At 41.7% G+C, this 19,911-nt stretch overlaps 1 protein-coding gene across 4 annotated transcripts in view; it reads left to right on the forward strand.

Moving 5' to 3' along the window:
* Nucleotides 1-19,911, forward strand: part of Ncald (neurocalcin delta) — a 377,152-nt gene that overhangs the window by 354,349 nt on the left and 2,892 nt on the right. For all 4 annotated transcript variants that reach the window (XM_042672983.1, XM_042672985.1, XM_042672984.1 and 1 more), the window contains 2 exons: nt 3,354-3,750; nt 19,331-19,436. In XM_042672983.1, coding sequence (XP_042528917.1) covers nt 3,373-3,750; nt 19,331-19,436 — 484 coding nt within the window. In that variant the 5' untranslated portion in view covers nt 3,354-3,372. The remainder of the gene's footprint in view (nt 1-3,353; nt 3,751-19,330; nt 19,437-19,911) is intronic.

Here is a 19,911-nt window from a genome sequence, read left to right on the forward strand (position 1 = left end):
CTCTTCAGTTTTATTTTCTTCCCAAAAAATGTACCAGAACACAAAAGGGAAATGAATGTTATTTCAATGCTTAGTTTATAAATTCTATTCTACGCTCCATTTGGATTTGTAGTTTAATTTTGCTCTTGTATAGAGGAGTTTGCTGGGGGGGTTCCCCTGGACTTTTGGTCATGCCAGTTGCCCATTGTAGGACAAGATGTTCATTCTTCCTGCCCTTCAGAGGATATCTGCCTCTGAGAAAAATCATGACCAACGTTGAACTCCCGTTCCTAACTCAGAATAACAAGTCAGCTTGTTTAGATTCCCCTAGAAATAAGACCATGACTGTTCCAATTAGATAGGAAGAATAGATTCTGGTTTATTTCTTTAAGCCAAATGATTCAGTAATTCATGAGGTTTCGCTCCAGTTTCCTGATCTATAGATGTTACAAATGAAATAGGCCATGTGAGGTGCAAAAACAGCCCTATAAGAATTTCTTTTCAGTGAGACCACCATACAGATGGTACTCTGAGTGTTTCTAAGACCAGTTCTTTTCAAATTTAAATTATATTTTTCATTTTTGTTTTCCAGTAGATGGTGGGGCTTGACCTCAGGGCCTGGGAGCTGTCTCTGAGCTCTTTTGCTCAAGGCTAGTGCTCCACCACTTTGAGCCACAGCTCCACTTCTGGTTTTTGAGGAGTTAATTAGCGGTAAGACTCTCTCCAGGACTTTCTTCCCCGGGGCTGGCTTGGAACTGCGATCCTCAGATCTCAGCCTCCTGAGTAGAAAGGATGACAGGTGTGAGCCACCGGTGTCCAGCTCTAAATTGTCTTTAATAGTTGTACAAAGCAGTTTCAGTTCAACATGTCAGTTTTTGGATACAGTATATCTCAATTGATATCACCCCTTCCATGTTCCCCCCACTCTCTTCCAGCCCGCCCATCTCCAGTTTTGCATATGCACATTGAATATTTCGACTGCATTCACCCACCACTCCTCTCTCCATTTCCTAAGACCAAATTTTAACTGTCTGAAAGCTAGCGTGACAATTAGCATGCTGAAAGCCAGGACTTCCTCCTGGGGCACAGCCTCCTCTCCCCAAAAGGACTGTTCTATATTTGCGTATTGTGATTATCTTCCTGTCTACCAGTGGTTTCTTCTCACTTAATGCTCCTTCCTTCATTAGTTCACCAGACACCACCCTGTGATGGCCCTGGAGATACAAATGTGTCTGTGTGCCCAGGGCTGACTGTGCAGCAGGAGAGAGACAGATGAAAATGAGTATATCTTCCAATGCACAGACCCTGCAATCCGGATTAAAAGGCCATCGGGATGTCTTTTCAGATAGCCTGTCATTTTTTAAGCCTCACTTTTTGTTTTGTTTTGTTTCCAATAGAAGAAAAAGGCAAAGTGCAGAGTCTCTGTTATGAGAAGAAATTTGTCTCTATCACACTCAGTTCTAAGATTTCAGAACTGTGCTCAAAGTCAGGTGTCACCTCCTCCTGTTCTTCCTCAGCAGAACTGGCTTTGTGGATGGGAAGATGGTATTTACAGCTGTCTCCCTCCATGCTGCCTGCCTTCCCACACTGGCTTAAGGAAACAGGGAACAAGAAGGTGTGTGCTCTTATTTTCAGAAATGGAAAGATTTTAGCCAGGTGCTCATGGCTCATGCTTGTAATCCTAGCTCTTCAGGAGGCTGGGATCTGAGGATCTTGGTTCAAAGCCAGTCAGGGCAGGAAAGTCCATGAGACTCTTATCTCCAATTAACCACCAGAAAACCAGAAGTTGCTCTGTGGCTCAAAATGGTAGAGTGCTAGCCTTGAGCTGAAGAGCTCAGGGACAGTGCCCAGGCCCTGAGTCCAAGCCCCATGACCTGAGTCCAAGCCCCATGACCTGAGTCCAAGCCCCATGCCCAACCAAAAGTGTCGGGGTAGATCTTAAAACACACAAACAAATAGTCTTCAGCTTACAAAGGGGTTGTGTCCTGATAAAGGCATGAAAGTTGAAACTAAATACATAGAATCCTGTGCAGTCTAGCACATAATTTAGTGTCTGCTTTCTCCTCCATTTTATGGTATGACTGACAGCTGGCAGTCACTGCTGCTGTCCAGAGTAGAGAAAGAATATTAGACCAAATATCGCTAGCCTAGGAAGTGATCAAAACTTAAAAGCAGCATTCTACTGGGTGCATGTTAATTGTCACACCATCATGAAGTTGAAAAATAGTAAAACTGGGGAATGTTTGTTAGTAGCATAGTTAAAGAAGTATGCATACACACAAAGGACACTCATCAAAATGTTAGCAAAGTTTATCTCTAAGGGTTATGTATAAACTAAGTACATCTCTTTGTTGTTTTACTCTTTTACTTTGGACATGTACATCTCTTTGTTGTTTTACTCTTTTACTTTGGACATGTACTACTCTTCCAGTAAAAACAAATATGAAGTTGTTTGGAATTTAATAGGGAAAGTTAGTTTCATAAGCCACCATTGTAGGAGGTAAACAACTTTATGAAGCATCATCTAAACCATCTAAAGCCAAAGTGGGCAGTAATTCACTCTGGATTTAAGTAACTGAACTATTTCGGAAGTGTTTTGTGGTATGTTAGGCTTGTTTCTATTTTCCTTCTTTGTGTCTCTGTTTATATTATCCAAGTGGTACCCATTGTGTACTTCACATGAAAATAGTCTAGCAAGAAAATACACTAAGTTCTCCCTTTTAGTCTCTTTCTTCTTCCTCCTCTTCTTTAATTCTTCCTGCTAGGATTTGGTATTAGAACCTCAACCTTCTTGTATGTGTGTGTGTGTGTGTGCGTGCACACACGCATGTGTGCAAGCATATGTACACAAGCATGCACATGCTGGTAGTGAGACTTGAACTCAGGGCTTGACTCTTTTGCTCAAGGATGGTACTCTATCACTTGAGCTACACCTCCCCTTCCAACTTTTTGCTGGTTGCTTGGAGATATGAGTCTCTCATATTCATCTGCCTGGGTTCACTTTGAACCACTAGCATCAGATCTCAGCTTCCTGAATAGTTCGGATTACAGGGATGCACCATCAGCAGCCGGCAACCTCAGCCTTCTTAAAGCCAGACTCAACCCCTTGCTAACTGATAAACCAGAACAAAGTGATTAACTCTCTCCTAGGCATTGATCTATTATCTTTTGCTGTCTGGTTGGCTCTGGCAAGTGATATCTTTTCTCTATGGCTTTGGCTGGCTCATCTTCCCATTGTTTTGTTTGGCTTACTGAAATGTTGCAAAACCTAGATAATGCTATTGGACTATCACAGAGTTTGTTTGTTTCTTTCTTTTTCCCAAGGAACAGAGAGAAGCTCTGAAAATTATATGTGCTTTCTTTTCTGTCTGCAGTTAAATTCTTGCCATCAGGATGGGGAAACAGAACAGCAAGCTGCGCCCAGAGGTCATGCAGGACTTGTTGGAAAGCACAGACTTTACAGAGCACGAGATCCAGGAATGGTACAAAGGCTTCTTGAGAGACTGCCCCAGTGGACATTTGTCAATGGAAGAGTTTAAGAAAATATACGGGAACTTTTTCCCTTATGGGGATGCTTCCAAATTTGCAGAGCATGTCTTCCGCACCTTCGATGCAAATGGAGATGGGACAATAGACTTTAGAGAATTCATCATAGCTCTGAGTGTAACATCGAGGGGGAAGTTGGAGCAGAAGCTGAAATGGGCCTTCAGCATGTATGACCTGGATGGAAATGGCTACATCAGCAAGGCAGAGATGCTGGAGATTGTACAGGTAGGTAGCCCTCACCCTTTTGAAGGAGAAGAGTGTGTGTCACAAGGAAGAATGGAAAGATGCATACACAAACAGAGGAAAGAGATTAAAAGTGGCTGGGTCACCAGGGTAATATATTTGGCCCACTTAGTTCAATGCAGGGAGATTGACAATTAAAATCCACAATAGTTAGTGTCTCTTAAAAACTCAGGAACTCTGGCAACACTGGGCCCATGTTCTTGCGTGTTATGAATCATCTGCTGCTTTGGGGTAAACGCCCCCACCCCACTTCCAGTAGACATTTGTTCTTTAGTTGGCCATATTTACTTATTTATTTATTTATTGTCAGTCCTGGGGCTTGAACTCTGTGCCTGGGTGTTATCCCTGAGCTCTTCAGCTCAAGGCTAATGTTCTACCAGTTGAGTTAACAGCACTGCTTCCAGTTTTCTGGTGGTTAATTGGAGATAAGAGTCTCATGGGCTTCCTTGCCCAAGCTGGCTTTGAACTTCAATCCTCAGATCTCAGCCTCCTGAATAGCCAGGATTATAGGCATGAGCCACTGGTGCCTGGTAGTTGGCCGTCTTTATTGCATCCAGTCCTCCATTGATTCACTGCAATGACTTGTGTGGAGCTAGAGCCTGGGGTCTACTTCTTCCACATGCATTGTGTTAATGATCAAGCTCAAATCCTGCATCTTTCCATCACTACTTCTGGCTCTAACCAAGCTATTTCACATGAACAGTGTCCTCGTCTGTAAAATCTAGAACTCTCAGCACTACCCACCCATGTCATACGTTTATTTTGTATGTGATTTGCCATGTGAAGTACTTAGAACAGTGCCAGCCATGGAAAAAGGAAAGTCAACGCCATCATCATTAATTCACAACTTAATAACGTTCTAAGAGCAGAATCTGGACTCTAGATTCTATCTCTTCAAACAGGGATATAATGAAGATACTATCGTTTTTTTTACAGAGATATCCACCTGGCTTCCCCAAGTCAAACACTAAGACTAGGTTCTTTGAAGGGAACAGGAAATTTTTGGGCTGGCTGCATTTTCCTTATGGAACCCTAGAAAACTTTGAGGAAGTTGGGACTCCGGGTAAGGAGCTATGGTCATGGCAATGACAGCTTGATCCGCAGTAAATATAACTCAGGGATAGACACAGGACCCAAGAAGGTCTAGGCGAATGGCAAAGACAGTATGGGCTGCCAGTCCTCACTCCTTGGTAGATGGGTAAGACACAGTAGAAAAACATCTGGAAACAAAAAGCAGGACCAAGAAAATGGACATCTGGCTTCCTGGAAGGCTCAGCTCAGGTGTCACACTCATCCCAGGACATGTGGGTGAATGTCCCAGAACATCTCAGCAGACCTCTGATGAGGTAGTGCTGTAATCCCTGGGAGAATGGCGAGGAGCTAGATAAGAAGGAGAATGTAATGCAAGGAGACAAAAAGGGCTCAACTTCTGTCAGGACAAAGTAGAGAGGGACTTTCTTACAAATAAATGAATAGAGCTGAGGGAACCTGGCGATGGGAACGGACAAAGTAGAGAGGGACTTTCTTACAAATAAATGAATAGAGCTGAGGGAACCTGGCGATGGGAACTGGGGACAGAGCTAAAGGAGATCTACAACCCTGACCCGTGACAGGGCCCTAGGAGCAGGCCTTGAGAGCAGAACCTACATGGTTAACTAGAAGGATAACATTGCAAGGATGAAAGAATAGGGATCTCAAATGAACCTTCCTCATCTGGAACTCTATTTCCAAATGCTTCTCTTTCTTTGACTGGGCCATCAGTGAGTTTTCCTTCACCTACAGCCTTAACAATCTAAAAAAAAAGTATGTTAAATTAATCCCTGAGTGATGTAGATCTTAGATCTTGTCCTCACTCAAGGACAAGTATGTAAGAATATATAATATCTACTATGAAAATATAAGCAGTAGAAGAATATAAAAGGTGAAAGGGGATATTAGCCACAGATCTGCCATACCACAAAGACAACTGCTGATGTGCTGATGATCATTTTCAGTATCTTTTCAGCACCCATTTCCATGCTTTTAAAAACATCCAGTTGATTTCATAATATATATGAAGGTTTTTATCTTGCCATTTTCACTTTTTTTTTAAAGATGCAAGGTCTAGAGTTTGGATTCAGGGCCTAGGTGCTGTCCCTTTGCTTTTTTTTGGGGGGGGGGGGGTCTGGTCTGGGGCCTGAACTCTGGGGCTGGGCGCTTGTCCCTCAGCTCTTCAGCTCAAGGCTAGTGCTCTACAGCGCCACTTCCAGCTTTTTTTTTTTTTTTTGCTTATGTGGTGCTGAGGAATCGAACCCAGGGCCTCATGCATGCAAGGCAAGCACTCTACCACTGAGCCACCTTCCCAACCCCCTGTCCCTTAGCTTTTTCACTCAAGGCTGGCACTCTGCCTCTTGAGCCACAGCTCTACTTTTTGGTGGTTAATTGGAAATAAGAGTCTCATGGACTTCTTTCCCAGGCTAGCTTTGAATCATGATCTTTAGATCTCAGCTTCCTTTGTAGCTAAGATTACAGGATGTGAGCCACAAGCACCTGGCTGATTTTTCACTTTTTAAAAAAACTAGCAAGGATTTATGTTCATAAAATGGATAAAGAATGGAAACAGAGGAAAGGGAGAAGCATCTGCCTCTCATATTCAGGAAATACTTACTGTGGAACTGAAGTAGACTCAAAATGGTAGGTCCTATTGGCCAGGGAATCTCAGTTGAGTTTCTCTCTGAACACCTAGTCAACAACTCTTAATCACTCACTAGAGACAGTGAGTTTGGGGTGAGTTTATTACTCAAAACTGAACCTAGATGGGTCTCATTATTAGTTAAACAAATAGAGATATGGCTTACTCAAAACACAAGGACAATAGTTCTAAGTTTCAGGATTTTCACTAACCACACATTCCCTTTAATTTTCTGTCTCTTTATTTAACAAAGTTTGCAGACTATGAACAGCTAAAAGAAGATGGTGACTTTTCAGTCTTTACTTCTTGGTACTGTTTTAGTTTTGAGTTTGGGCCTTTCAATTTTTATTTTTACTTTTACTCTTTCCTCCTCTGTTTATTCTCTCTTATTCCCCTCCTAAATGATTTTGGTTCCTTTTCATTTGAAAAGAATCAGAGGGGCATAGGCCGATCTTCTATGGCAGCTTCCATGACAAGTGGACTGTTGGCCAGGCCAACTTTGAAACCCAAAAAAGTTGTTTCCATATCTATAGCTAAAGAATGATGTGGAAGGGGCTGGGAAGGTGGTTCAGTGGTAGAGCACTTGCCTTGCATGCATGAAGCCCAGGTTTGATTCCTCAGTACCACATAAGCAAAAAGAAAAAAAGCTGGAAGTGGCGCTGTGGCTTAAGTGGTAGAGCGCTAGCCTTGAGCTGAAGAGCTGAGGGACAGCGCCCAGGCCCAGAGTTCAGAACCGACGACCTGACCCAAAAAAAAAAAAGAACAATGTGGAAGTTTAGTTAGCAGGAAGTTCAGTTGGCAGATGCTAGGATCAGGAAAAAAGGGCATCAAGAGTAATTTGCTGGGCTGGGAATGTGGCTTAGTGGTAGAGTGCTTGCCTAGCATGCATGAAGCCCTGGGTTCGATTCCTCAGTACCACATAAACAGAAAAAGCCAGAAGTGGCACTATGGCTCAAGTGGTAGAGTGCTAGCCTTGAGCAAAAGAAGCTCAGGGACAGAGTGCCCAGGCCCTGAGTTCAAGCCCCATGACTGGCAGAAAAAAAAAAAGAGTAATTTGCTGATCTATCTTTCTTTCTTTCTTTCTTTCCCTCCCTCCCTCCCTCCCTCCCTCCCTTCCTCCCTTCCTTCCTTCCTTCCTTCCTTCCTTCCTTCCTTCCTTCCTTCCTTCCTTCCTTCCTTCCTCCTTACTTTTGTGCCATCCTGGGGCTTGTCCTCAGGACCTGGGCACTTCCCCTGAGCTTTATTTTTGCTCAAGGCTGATGTTTGTCCACTTGAGCCACAGTTCCACTTCTGGAATTTTTTTGGGGGGGACGGTTATTAATTGGAGATAAGAGTATCACAGACTCCTTGTCTAAGCTGTCTTTGAGCCACACTCCTTAGATCTTAGCCTCCTGAGTAACTAGGATGCCAGTTAGTGAGCCACCAGTGCCTGGTTTAATGTCCATTCTTTAAGTTTAAATCTGTCTGGTCTGTAGATGCAGTCCTGGCATCCCAAAAAGCAAATAAAACAAACACGATGCTCAAGTTATTTTGCTAGAAGTTGTACTTTTGTTACTAGAGACATTTTCCATGAGTTTCATTGAAAATGCTTTAGAAAAAGATCCAGAAAGTGCTAGCAGACACTTGCTCAGGTTTGAGTGACTCAACCAGGTTCAGTATAGAAAATATGAAAAGTGATCACAAAGTTGACAGAGATATGATCCCCACTACCTTAGTCCATTTGCAGACCCCTAGTGGGTTTCCATGGCTTAACTCTAAAGATACACAACTTCCTAAGGAATGTCTGTATACTGGTGGCTTTAAAGAAGTCTGACAATAGAAGACTCCAGTTTCCTGTTTTCTCCAGTGCCACACCTTGATGATTAATATTTATGATTGTAGGAAATGCTGCAGCACCCTGAAGACTTCAAATCATCAAAGAGATTATGTTAAATTTCAAATCATTTTCACATTAAGGGCTTCACCATTCTATTCTCTTACTGGAGATTTATGAATTCTGTCACATTCTTATGCTAATCTCCCTGTTTTCAATTATTTTGGATGACTAGGAATTCACTATAGGATCTTATTGAGCTTCCCATTCTATTCTTTATCTTTTGTTTCCTCCTCTGAAAGCCCACACTCTGGGCTTTGTCCCTGTCACTAGAAGCTCTCGGCCTTTGTGGGGATCCTCCTGCCTTTGTTCCAGCTGATCTGCACCATTAGGAAAACAGTCGTTTGCTTCAAAGAAGTCACTGTCTGTTAAATTTCGTTTAGGAACTTGGAGAAAGATGCATCTGGAAGTACTGAAGTAGAGGGAAATCATGGTTTAGGAGAACCATAAACAAACCAAGTTTCTATTAATGTAACACTTGGAGCTTCATAACAAGTGTTGCTATATAAAATCTTGGCTGAATCCCCATCCCTTCAAGACTCAGAAATTCAAACAATTTAACAAAAAATGAAAAGTCATGGTTTTTATCTAAAACACTAATAACTGGGCAAGGTGTGATAGGAAATTAAGTTTATAATTAGGCTTGACAATGAATGGAGTTTCCAACTCATGGATTTTCTAATTGTTTTTCTCAGATGTCATTTTCTGTGGTTTAATTGGGGTATCTACAAAATATTCTTTGGGGTAACAAGCAGCAACTCTTTTGTCTTTTATAATATTGGTAGGAAAGACCCCTAAAATTTACCAAACTAGTGTGGCTGCTGTGTAGTACTGAAATACACTGTATTAATTTCCTGTGCCTGGTAGAACAAAGTATCTCAAACTTATTGACTCAACAGAAATTACCTTACGGTTCTGGAAGTCTAAAGTCTAAACTCGATTTCACTGGGTAAATGGAAGGTGTGGTGTTGGCTGTGTTTCTTCTGGAGTTTCTTAGGGACAATGCCTTTCCTTACCTTCTACAAGCTGCCTCAGCCTTCATGTGTGGACCTCTTCATCCACCTTCCAAGTCAACAGTGGTAGACTGTCCATCATGGCATCATTCCTCTGTCATCTTACTCTGTATCTCTCTTCCACTTATAAATATCCTTGTGATTATATCAAAATGATCTGGGTAGTGTAGGAGAATCCCCTCATCCCAATAGCCTTAATTCAATCACACCTGCACAGTCTCTTATCCTATGTAAGGTAACATACTCACAAGTTCCAGGCATTCAGACCAGGACATCTTTGTATGTCCATTTTTCAGTGTACCAGCTATGCCGAAGAGTAGGGTAGCCTGTTTTAAAGAAAATTGATGCTATAGCAACATTTGAATAAACAAGCAAAACCATATGCAAATTTATTTTAGAGCCTTAAATGAACCTTTTTACTCACATATTTATTGTGAGTGACAACTTTGGGAATATCATTTAGTCTCAATGTTTTATTATACATCTAAATCATTGTCAGGTGTCTTAAGCCAGATAACAACCCTAACCTTACCCTACCTTCTGCTAGATTCTCTGCTGTCTATGGATACCACAATTAGGCCATCGCTGCAAGAAAGAGAATCTTTCCTACCCTAAATAGATCCTTGGTCCTCATTCCAGCTAAGGGCAGGTCTGAATCCCTGTACTGTCACACACAGGTGGTGTTGGAGCAAAGGGCTAAGCAACAGAGTGGCACTGCTGATTCTACCATGAATGCTTAAATACCCTCTGGGACTTTAGGAGACAGGAGAGGAATCCTCTGTGAATGTAACTACTTCACTCCCAGGTAAAAAGTATAGAAAGTGTAAAATAGAAGTACATTTACCTCTGTCAGAAAGTAACCAACCAGGAACCTTTAAAAGTTAAGGTTTCAGTGATTGGACTGTCATTGGTGAGGCATATGCATACTGTATTGCATTAGCCTTATGGTGGAATGAAAATTATAGGCGGAGGCAAAAATTGATCAGCTATACTCGAAGCAAAGAGGAAGAGGAAGCCAAAGAAAGAATGGACCCATGGGAATAGGTGACTTGGACAAAGGCAGTATCTCTAGACTTTTGACATTTTTCTACTTTCCCATCTTCCTTGGTCACAATGTCCCATTCTTGAATCTCTCAGCTCAACTTTCTTTTAAATAAAAGTGAAGTTCATTTCCAATTCATCAACAGAGTGCTGTGATAGGTAGAATCTTCCACTAAGTGTTCGATTTAATTTACCTAGTTGTGAAGTGTATGTTCACAAAGAAAAGGGGATAACCCAATAAAATCTCCCCATTGGTGGAAATGATGGAAGAGATACTCCTGACTCGAAGATGCTTCTCCTTTTTCCCCCTGCTGTCTTTCCCACAAGGCTATCTGGGAATAAGCTAAAACTTGTAGGCTCATACTCTGAAGCTCACCAGAAGCAAATGAGGACCACCTTTACCTGACAGAATATAGTCAGCACCAGGACTCCTGTAAATCCTGCTGAGCTGAGTCTTCAGACATGCATTGAAATGTTTGCCCAGTTTGTTCTCAAGACCAAGTTAAAAGCCTTTCCAAACAACCCACAGGCTACTGAAATGTAACAGCAGTCCTTAGATTCTTACTTGAAAGAGAAGGCTGAAATCATTTGTAATGAAGGCTTGAAAGTACTTGGGGTTCAGATTCCTGTTGTCTTTGAATCCAACCCTTCCCAGCTACTTGTGATTCAGGTTAACAACACTTTTAATGAAGGCAAGGTGAACTTTAGAATACATAATTTTCACAACTTTGGGTCAATGAAACCCAAAGAAAGGAATTTGGAAACACACTTGCAGACCATTGGGGAGATTTGGAGTTTGATTCTTTTAGCTGTGTAGGAAGTTGTTTTTCTTGTTGTTGTTTCTTTAATGCTCTCCTATGATGAATAAGGTGCCAGTGTTCATCTACAGCAAGTGGATGAGGAGAACGTGTGTCGGGATGGCAACCGTGCATAAGTGGCTGATCCTCCTCATAGATGAGTCAGCAACTATGATCAATTCAGACAAACATTCTGTGAGTGTTTGTATCACTGAGAACCAAAGAGATTACTTTCTTTCACTACTGGGGTTTGAACTTACAGCTCTGTGCCTGTTAGTGTTATACTCTACCACTTAAACCACAGCTCCAGTCCTGCTTGTTTTGGAGATAATGTCTAGCAAATCCATAGTAGCTAGGATTATAAGTTTGAATCACATGTGTTTGGCTCAGAGAGACATCTTTATGTTAATTTTAGAACCATATCCTGAATAACGCTGGCATTTTTCCCTTCAAAGACCCTTTTTTTTTTTTTTTTGTCGGTTGTGGGGCTTGAACTCTGGGCCTGAGCACTGTCCCTCAGCTCTTCAGCTCAAGGCAAGTGCTCTACCACTTGAGCTACGGCACCATTTCCGGTTTTCTGGTGGTTTTTTGGAGATAAGAGTTTCACGGACTTACCTGCCTGGACTGGCTTTGAACCGATATCCTCAGATCTCAGCCTCCTGAGTAGCTAGGATTACAGGCGTGAGCCACCGGCGTCCAGCTTCCAAGACCTTTCTAAATTGTTGTCATACATACTGGGTCACTTGTAATATGTTCCTTGAAGACCTGAAAACATTGTGCTTCTCTGATTCTGTGGAGTTGGAGGGGTTGGGGGTAGGGCAGGCAGAGGGAACAACTTCTAACTTCTAGTCCATCTTAATGGCTTCAGTATTCCATTCCAGACCCTTGCCTAGTTCTCATTTATGGATGTGGACCATAGATGTTACCCTGAAATGCAAGTTAGATTTCTATCAATGAGAAAACTCTTTCAAGCAAAGACTTAGGCTACTGATATGCTCTGAGAACTAACCTTAATGTTTGCTTATCTGTTGTGTTCGGTTTGTCCCTATAGGTTTAATATTTTTATTGTATACCTCATTGTATAGAGTTTAACTTAGCCTCCATGTAAAGTATGATGCACCTAGAATTTAAGAGTCAATGCCAGACAGGTGCTGGTAGCTCACACCTGTAATGCTAACTATTCAGGAGGCTGAGGATCACAATTCAAAGCCACCCTGGGCAGAAAAATTCATGAGACTCTTATCTCCAGTAAACTACTCAGAAAAAGCCAGAAGTGGTACGGTGGCTCAAGTAGTAGAGCACTAGCCTTCAGCAAAAGAATCTCAGGGACAGCACCTAGGCCCTGAGTTCAAGCCTAAGACTGGACAAAAAAAAAAAAGAGTTGGCATGTAGTTCCTCTGTAGTTCCATTGTAGTTTTAATCTACATTTTTTAATATTATACATTTGAGCATGTTTGTCATTCTTTTATGTTCTTTGTAGAAATATCTGCTCAAATCTTTTGTTCATTTTTAAAATTGAATTTTGTTTTCTTAGTATTGTTTTGAGAGTTATGTGTTCTCCATGCAAGTTCTTAAGCAGATATGTTTTGTATATATTTTCTCCTAGTCTTAGGCTTATCTTTTAATTCTTTTATCATGGATTGCCACGAGTAGAAACTTTTAAGTTAACATTCACTTTATCAGTTTGCTTTGCAGTGACTTGAGTCTTTCCATGCTGAGCTTTAGAACTCTTGGCTGAATCCAACATCACAAAAGTTTTCTACTACATCTTCCCTAAGTCTTACATTTGATGTTTAATCTATAACACACTGGAAGTTAATTTTTGATGTGGTTTAAGGTAGCTATTGAAGTTTACCCATTTGCCTATGGATATCCAGCTGTTTCAGAATCTTTGTTGGAAAGTGTATCTTTTCTTTCCACTGAATTGTTCCCACACCCTTGTGGGAAATCAGTTGTTCATAAATGTATGTCTATTTCTGGATGTTATTTCATTCTGTTGTTTTCACTTTCTATTATGAGCACAATACCACCCTTTCTTGATGACTATAGCTTTAACTAAGCCTTGAAATCAAATTGTGTGGAAGGGATCACAGGATTGCAACAGCAGTAGCACTCTCTCTCTCCCTCTCTCTCTCTTTCTCCCTCCTTCCTTTCCTACCTCCCTTTCTCTACCCCTCTTCTTTTTCCCTCATCAGCTGTTTCCTATCTTGTACTGTGAACACTTGCAGCCGAGAACTCTCCAGACTCATCTCTATCCACCCAAGCCAGGGAGTCAGCCAGGAACCACATGGGTGCCTTCCTGGCTCTGTGGCTTAGAGACTCTCAAAGCATGATACTAGGGCCATCATAGGGCTTTGATCTTTTATTTCCAGTTTCCAGAGACCACAATCCTTTGCTGTCCAGTCCCCACGGTTTTAAAAGCTATCATTGGGCATATATTGCCTTTTAGGTTTGTTGTTGCTGCTGATGCAGGTGAAATGGTATTTAGCTGTGACCCTTTGGGTCAGAAGCAGCACTCTGCTCTTATTTAAAAATGGTATCTGTCCTCCTGTCACCTGCCCTGGGCACTCGCTGAAGGCAAGGTTATGCTTCCCTTTCCTAAATCTAAAAGGTGTCACACTGTCACTTTTACTTACTACAAAGCCAACAAACATTTGTTGACTGAAGGAAGTATCAGAGTCTAAAGCACACCCTGATCAATAAGACAATATCCTTGTCTAAAAGAAACGTAGACATCAATAGAAATCTCATGAGGAAGCCTTGTTGATTATTTAGGAAAACAAAAGAACAGAGAACACACACAGCTGAAGAGAGAGCTAAAGTAAAACACTGGCTCAGAGAGAATATTGTTAGGTACCGGTTTCAGCAACAGTTTACAAGTGCTTCATGACAAAAAAGTTCTGGTCAAATTAGCTTGTGAGAAGTTGGGCTAAGTGTAATTTAATGGATGTTTTCGATGCAGGAAGATGTGCTGAAGGATGTGAAAGTAAGCAGTATTTCCCATACTCTTGGTGATGAGCTCCCTGCTCTTGAAGACTGGAACTTTTTTGAAAAGTGCTTTGAGAAAACTTTTTTATTCTCCCATCGGCAGTGGATGTCCTGGCTTTTTTTTTTTTAATGGTGATACAAAGCTTTTCAGAAAGAGGGAGACAGAGACACATACTGGGAGAAGGAGGGGAGGGAGAGAGAACACCATTAAGTGAAACAGTGGGCTCTACCTATTAGGCTCAAAAAGTTTGGGATCTTTACATACACATCTATCTATCTGTCTGTCTGTCTGTCTGTCTGTTTATCTATCTATCTGTCTCTGTGTACAAACTAATAGATAGATAAGATGTATACATACGTACAGAGATAGATAGATAGATAGATAGATAGATAGATAGATAGATAGATAGATAGATAGATAGATCTTTACTTTTGGTTTTACTTGTGTGGTCGGCCTATCATGATTGCACCGTTGGACTCCTTCAAACAGAATAAAACTCTTCCACGTTGAGGCTACATCTAACCTCCCATAACTACAGTTTAGAAAAGCACAGTGTTGGATTCTTTCAAACAGGGAACGTGGGTCTGAAGACAAATGTGTGATGTTATCTCTGAAGGGTCTTGGTATTACAAAGAGACAAACACAAAAAGGTTCTGTGGATTAAACTTTATAGCAGTAAAAAGTGTTTTTTTAAGCAAAATCTTACATGAAACCTAATATAAGGGAGGAATGTTTTTGGCTGGTAAGGAAGGGGACCCTAATCTTACATCTCCCTGGGGATGAGGGGGTGGGAAGCACCTAAAAGGAGCACTAGGGAAGTGTGAAAGTTTCTGATCTCATGTACTCTTCTAACTCGAGGCGGGAAACTTATTTACACTATTCCAGACATATAGATTAGGATCCTATTTTAACAGCATTTCCAAAAGAAATTTCCATGGCTTCATCCATCCTCTTTCCCTGGTATATAAATCCTTCAAAGCAGGGTGCTGTTCTTTATCTGTAATCTAAAAACAGCCCAGTGCTTCTCAACTTCTTTTGCCCTTAGTCTGCGGTCAAGGTCTTGATTGTCTGGTTCCCTGTTGGAAGGCTCCACATTTTCTGGTGAAAAGAATTGGTCTGGTTTCCTTCAGACCAGAGAATGTGAACTGTTGGCTCTTGGAATTGTGCCTGGCTTCAGTTAATCTTCTAGTCTTTGTCAGTTCAGATGTGAGCCCTTTCCTTTCCAGCATCCCAAAAAGTTGTTCTTTCAGAAAGAAAGAGAAAGAAAAGAGCAAAAATTAAAAAAGAAACAAACTATTTATACCTAACATACATATATTCCTACAGTTAGGAATTTTCTGAGTCTACTGAGGCAAAGCCAGAGCTGGGCTCCTAGGTATCCCAAAGCTCTCCATTTACCCAGGAACAGGAATAAGATGCTTCAAATTTAATTAAAAACAGGATGTCCCTGCTAGACCTCTCACTGATACTGCTAAAAATAAAGCAAGGAAGTAGCCTGGTTTCTTCACAGTTTAATTCCATTAAATCTGAGGAGAAATGGAGCTAATATGTGACATAATTTTCTTCAGATTTCTGTCTAAAGTTCTGTGTTCCTCCCCTTCCCTACTCCTTACTCTCCCTCTCTCTGCTGTAAAGTCCCAGATTTTGAGTTCTACAAGCATCAGCTCTTGTTGTTGATGCTGGGGGAAAGGAGCAGAGACTGATGATTCTCCAAGTGCGTTTACAATGCTGTCATGCACTTACTTACTCTCGACACCACTGGAACTCATCACTTCTGCTCTTTCCTTATTACGCCGGTGCTCTCAGAATAGCGAATAGTCTGTGAATTCCTATCTATAAATTAATGGACTTTCAAAACAAAACAACAACAATAAAAAAACTAATCTAACATTTTCCTTAAAAAGATGTTACTTCCTCCTCATAGTGAGCTCAATGGACTGGGCCCCCTTGCTCGGTAGTAGCCCATACTTCTTTAGCTAATAGCAAAAGACTAATACTCTGACACACTCCATTGGGTGTGAGAGCCTCTTTTTCTAACACACATGTGTGGGTTTGCCTGGTCTTTCATTCATCCATCCAACCTGGAGTAATGAAGGGAATAATCTCTACCTTATTACTAGTTGGTTTAGTATCAGAGACCAAGAAAAGGAGTTTCATGCATTCCAACCTTCAAGGCTGAGAGTTTGAAGAAGTACCCCAGTCCAGTGGGACTTTACTTGCCCCTAGAAGACCCAGTGGTGTCTAGTTGAAGGCTTTCATGTCAATTATGAAGGCATTCCTGGAATGACTGACCATCTAAACAGAGCTTGCTGAGAAATGGATCACCTTGGGCCTGCAGTATGGCATCATCCAAATCTTCTTCTAAAGAATAGGTGAAATATGCGAGAACAAGAAGAGTAACGTCTGTCTTGTTGGCCACTGTATTCCCACCTCCTAGTACCCAGCAGGCAAGAAATTATTGTGTAGTAAATTGTAAATGACCATTTCTGTCATGGTCTGGATACTATGACTTGAAAAAGAGGACCCAGGAAAAGTAAATTTGTGTAATGAGTGTAAATGAGTGTAAATAGAAAAAAATTAGATTTAATATCATTTCTATCCTTTTGTTACTTCTAGGAGAAACTGAATTTCTTAGCTTGGTCTATGAAACTAGCTGGCTGGCTGTGTCTATGTATGCCATACCCCTCTACCACCACCACCACCACCACCACCACCCCCTCCCATGTTAGTCTTCCACGACAGGGTTCTCCTTAGCCTTTACTCTTGAAGCCCTGTGTCCAATCATCAGCCCTCAGGGAATCTTCCCAGTCACCTGCAACTTCACTTCATGGACCTGTGCATCCTCCTTTGTAGTAGTCCATAGGTCTTGTGCTCATTTCTCTGATTATTTTTACAACATCTACCTGACTTGTTTCACAACAAAGCCTATCAGGTCAATCCTAAAACCTGGTATGTAGTAAGTAGTTAAACAGTTAAGATTTGACAAACAAATAAGAACTAGGGTAGGGATGAACTAAGAGCAGGGATTTTCATAACTGGTGTCCATTAATGAGGTTTTTTTTATTGTGAAAATACTGTATAGAGGGGTTACAATTACATGGGCAAGATAATGAGTACATTTCTTATCAAGCATTGTAGCCTCCTCCTTTGTTTCCCTTTCCCATCCTATCCTCCCCCACCTCCCCCCACCCAACCCTCTTCCCCCCCCCACCAAAGTTGTAAAGTTCGTTTTCGACATATGACTTGTATGTCTCATTGTTGCAATGAGTCCACCGTATACCTATTTAAACGATTTGTTTTTCCCTTCCCCTCCACAAATTATAACAACATCAAATACCGTGAAAGCAGGGGTTATACCATGGGGGAGGGACATACAAAGCAACAAAGAAATAATCTTATAAATGTGTTAGAAACAATCCCATGAAAGAAAAAACTTTTGAATACATATCTTATGGTTCATTTCCCTAACATCAACTTATCTGACCTTTTCTGCTTGACTCAGACATATACTAGATATTGCAAATAAGGGAAACCATGGGACCTATATTTCTTTGGACCTGGCTTACTTCACTTAATATAATTTTTTCCAAGTTTTTCCATTTCCTAACAAATGGGGCAATGTCATTCTTTCTGGTGGAGGCATAGAATTCCATTGTGTATATATACCACATTTTCTTGATCCAATCATCTACTGAGGGGCATTTGGGTTGGTTCCATATTTTAGCTTGGTAAATAAGGCTGCAATAAACATAGTCGTGCTGGTAGCTTTAGTGTGGTCTTGTTTGTGAACATTTGGGTAAATGCCCAAAAGTGGGATTGCTGGGTCATAGGGGAGCTCTATGTGGAGTCTTTTGAGGAACCTCCATACTACTTTCCAAAGTGGTTGAACAAGTTTACACTCCCACCAACAATGCAGTAAGGTTCCCTTCTGTCCACATCCCCTCCAGCATCTGTTGTTTAATTAGAGTTCTTGATTATAGCCATTCTAACTGGGGTGAGGTGGTATCTCAATGTTGTTTTGATTTGCATTTCTTTTATGGCTAGAGAGGTTGAACACTTCTTCATGTGTCTATCATTAATGAGTTTTACAGCCTTGAAATCTGTAAGGTGTGTGTTTGTGTGTGTGTACATGGAATGCTTGCATGGTTTCTTTTTTTTTCTTTTTTACTAGGGAAGGGGGTGCTGGTCCTATGGCTTGACCTCTGGGCCTGGGCACTGTCCAGAGCTTTAGTACTCAAGGCTAGCTCTACCATTTGAGCCATAATTCCACTTCTAGCTTTTTGGTCATTAATTGTCTCGTGGAATTTCCTGCCCAAGCTGAGTTTTAACCATGACTCTCAGATCTCAGTCACCTGAGTAGCTAGGATTACAGGCACAAGCCACCAGCACCCAGCATTTGCATGGTTTCTAAATGGAGAGGCCAGAGCTGTGGATAGATTGAGTATCCTTAAGGGGCTTTACTTGATTGATATGGAGAGCAGAGAGAAAATTGTATAGGGATAGAAATATACAGAGAGAGAGAGAGAGAGAGAGAGAGAGAGAGAGAGAGAGAGAGAAGGGAGATGTCTGCTCATTTGCTCAGGCTTAATTCTAAATATGAGTGTCAAGGAAGAAAGTTTAAGCATCAGTTCCAGTTCCCTTTTGCTCCCCCAATTCCATTTGGTGCTGACATACTCTCAGGTGTCTCTACCTGTCAATATCCAGAACTCCAGAACCTTCTGGAATTTTCTGCCCACCCCCTGACAAAATCTACTTTTCTAAGACTTTTTTCCTGTGGCTAAAGTGTCCAATGTAAATCTGATTACCAGTTGTGAGCTTAGTTTAAAACAATGACTTTATGCCAGGTGCCAATGGCTCATGCCTGTAATCCTAGCTGCTCAGGAAGCTGAGATATGAGGATCACAGTTCAAAGCCAGCCTGGGCAGTCTGTGAAAGTCTGTGAAACTCTTATCTCCAGTAAATCACCAGAAAACCAGAAGTAGTTGCTGTGGCTCAAGTGGTAGAGTACTTGCCTTGAGCAAGCACTACCAGTGACTCCTTATCATGGCTTACAAGAAATCAGTGGGGACAGGACCGGTTCCTTATTCATGAAGGGACCTTCCTTCCACCCCCGTATTCAGAAGGATTAATAATAGAGCTCCTGCGTTTCTCTTACCACTCTCTTGCTTTTGTCCACAGGCGATCTACAAGATGGTTTCCTCTGTGATGAAAATGCCTGAAGATGAGTCAACCCCAGAGAAAAGGACAGAGAAGATCTTCCGCCAGATGGACACTAACAGAGATGGTAAGGGGTAGAGGCTGCTCAACTTGGCCCAGGTTGGGGCTGCTGGGGAAGTCCTGACAGGGAAATGCTACTTAGAAACAAAGTGTCCGCTGCAAGAACCTGTCACCCTCTGCAAGAGTGGCCCATCCACATGGCCCTGCTGGGTGGGAAGGAGAGAACTAGGGTGGCCACTGGATTGCTGATCCCAGTCCACAGGGAAGTACCTTACTTTCAGCCCTTCTCTCTTCCTTCTAAGTCATTTTCTACCCCCATCCCCAAAGGATAGATCTTGTGGAGCAGAAGGAAAAGGACTCAAGAAACCACTATTAGCACAGCACAGTCCTCAGGAGAGGCCTTGGCCTAACACAATGGATCCCTGCAGCGAGTTAGTTTACCAGGATTTGGGAGAGCTTGTTACTCCTAAGGAACCGGCAGCTGTCCAGTGGTTTTACTGGTGTCTCTGAGCATGCTTAAAAGGCTAAGACAAGAGAACTCC

This window comes from Dipodomys spectabilis, unplaced genomic scaffold, assembly GCF_019054845.1.
Source record: "Dipodomys spectabilis isolate Male_0828 unplaced genomic scaffold, ASM1905484v1 ptg000783l, whole genome shotgun sequence".
Taxonomy (NCBI): domain Eukaryota; kingdom Metazoa; phylum Chordata; class Mammalia; order Rodentia; family Heteromyidae; genus Dipodomys; species Dipodomys spectabilis.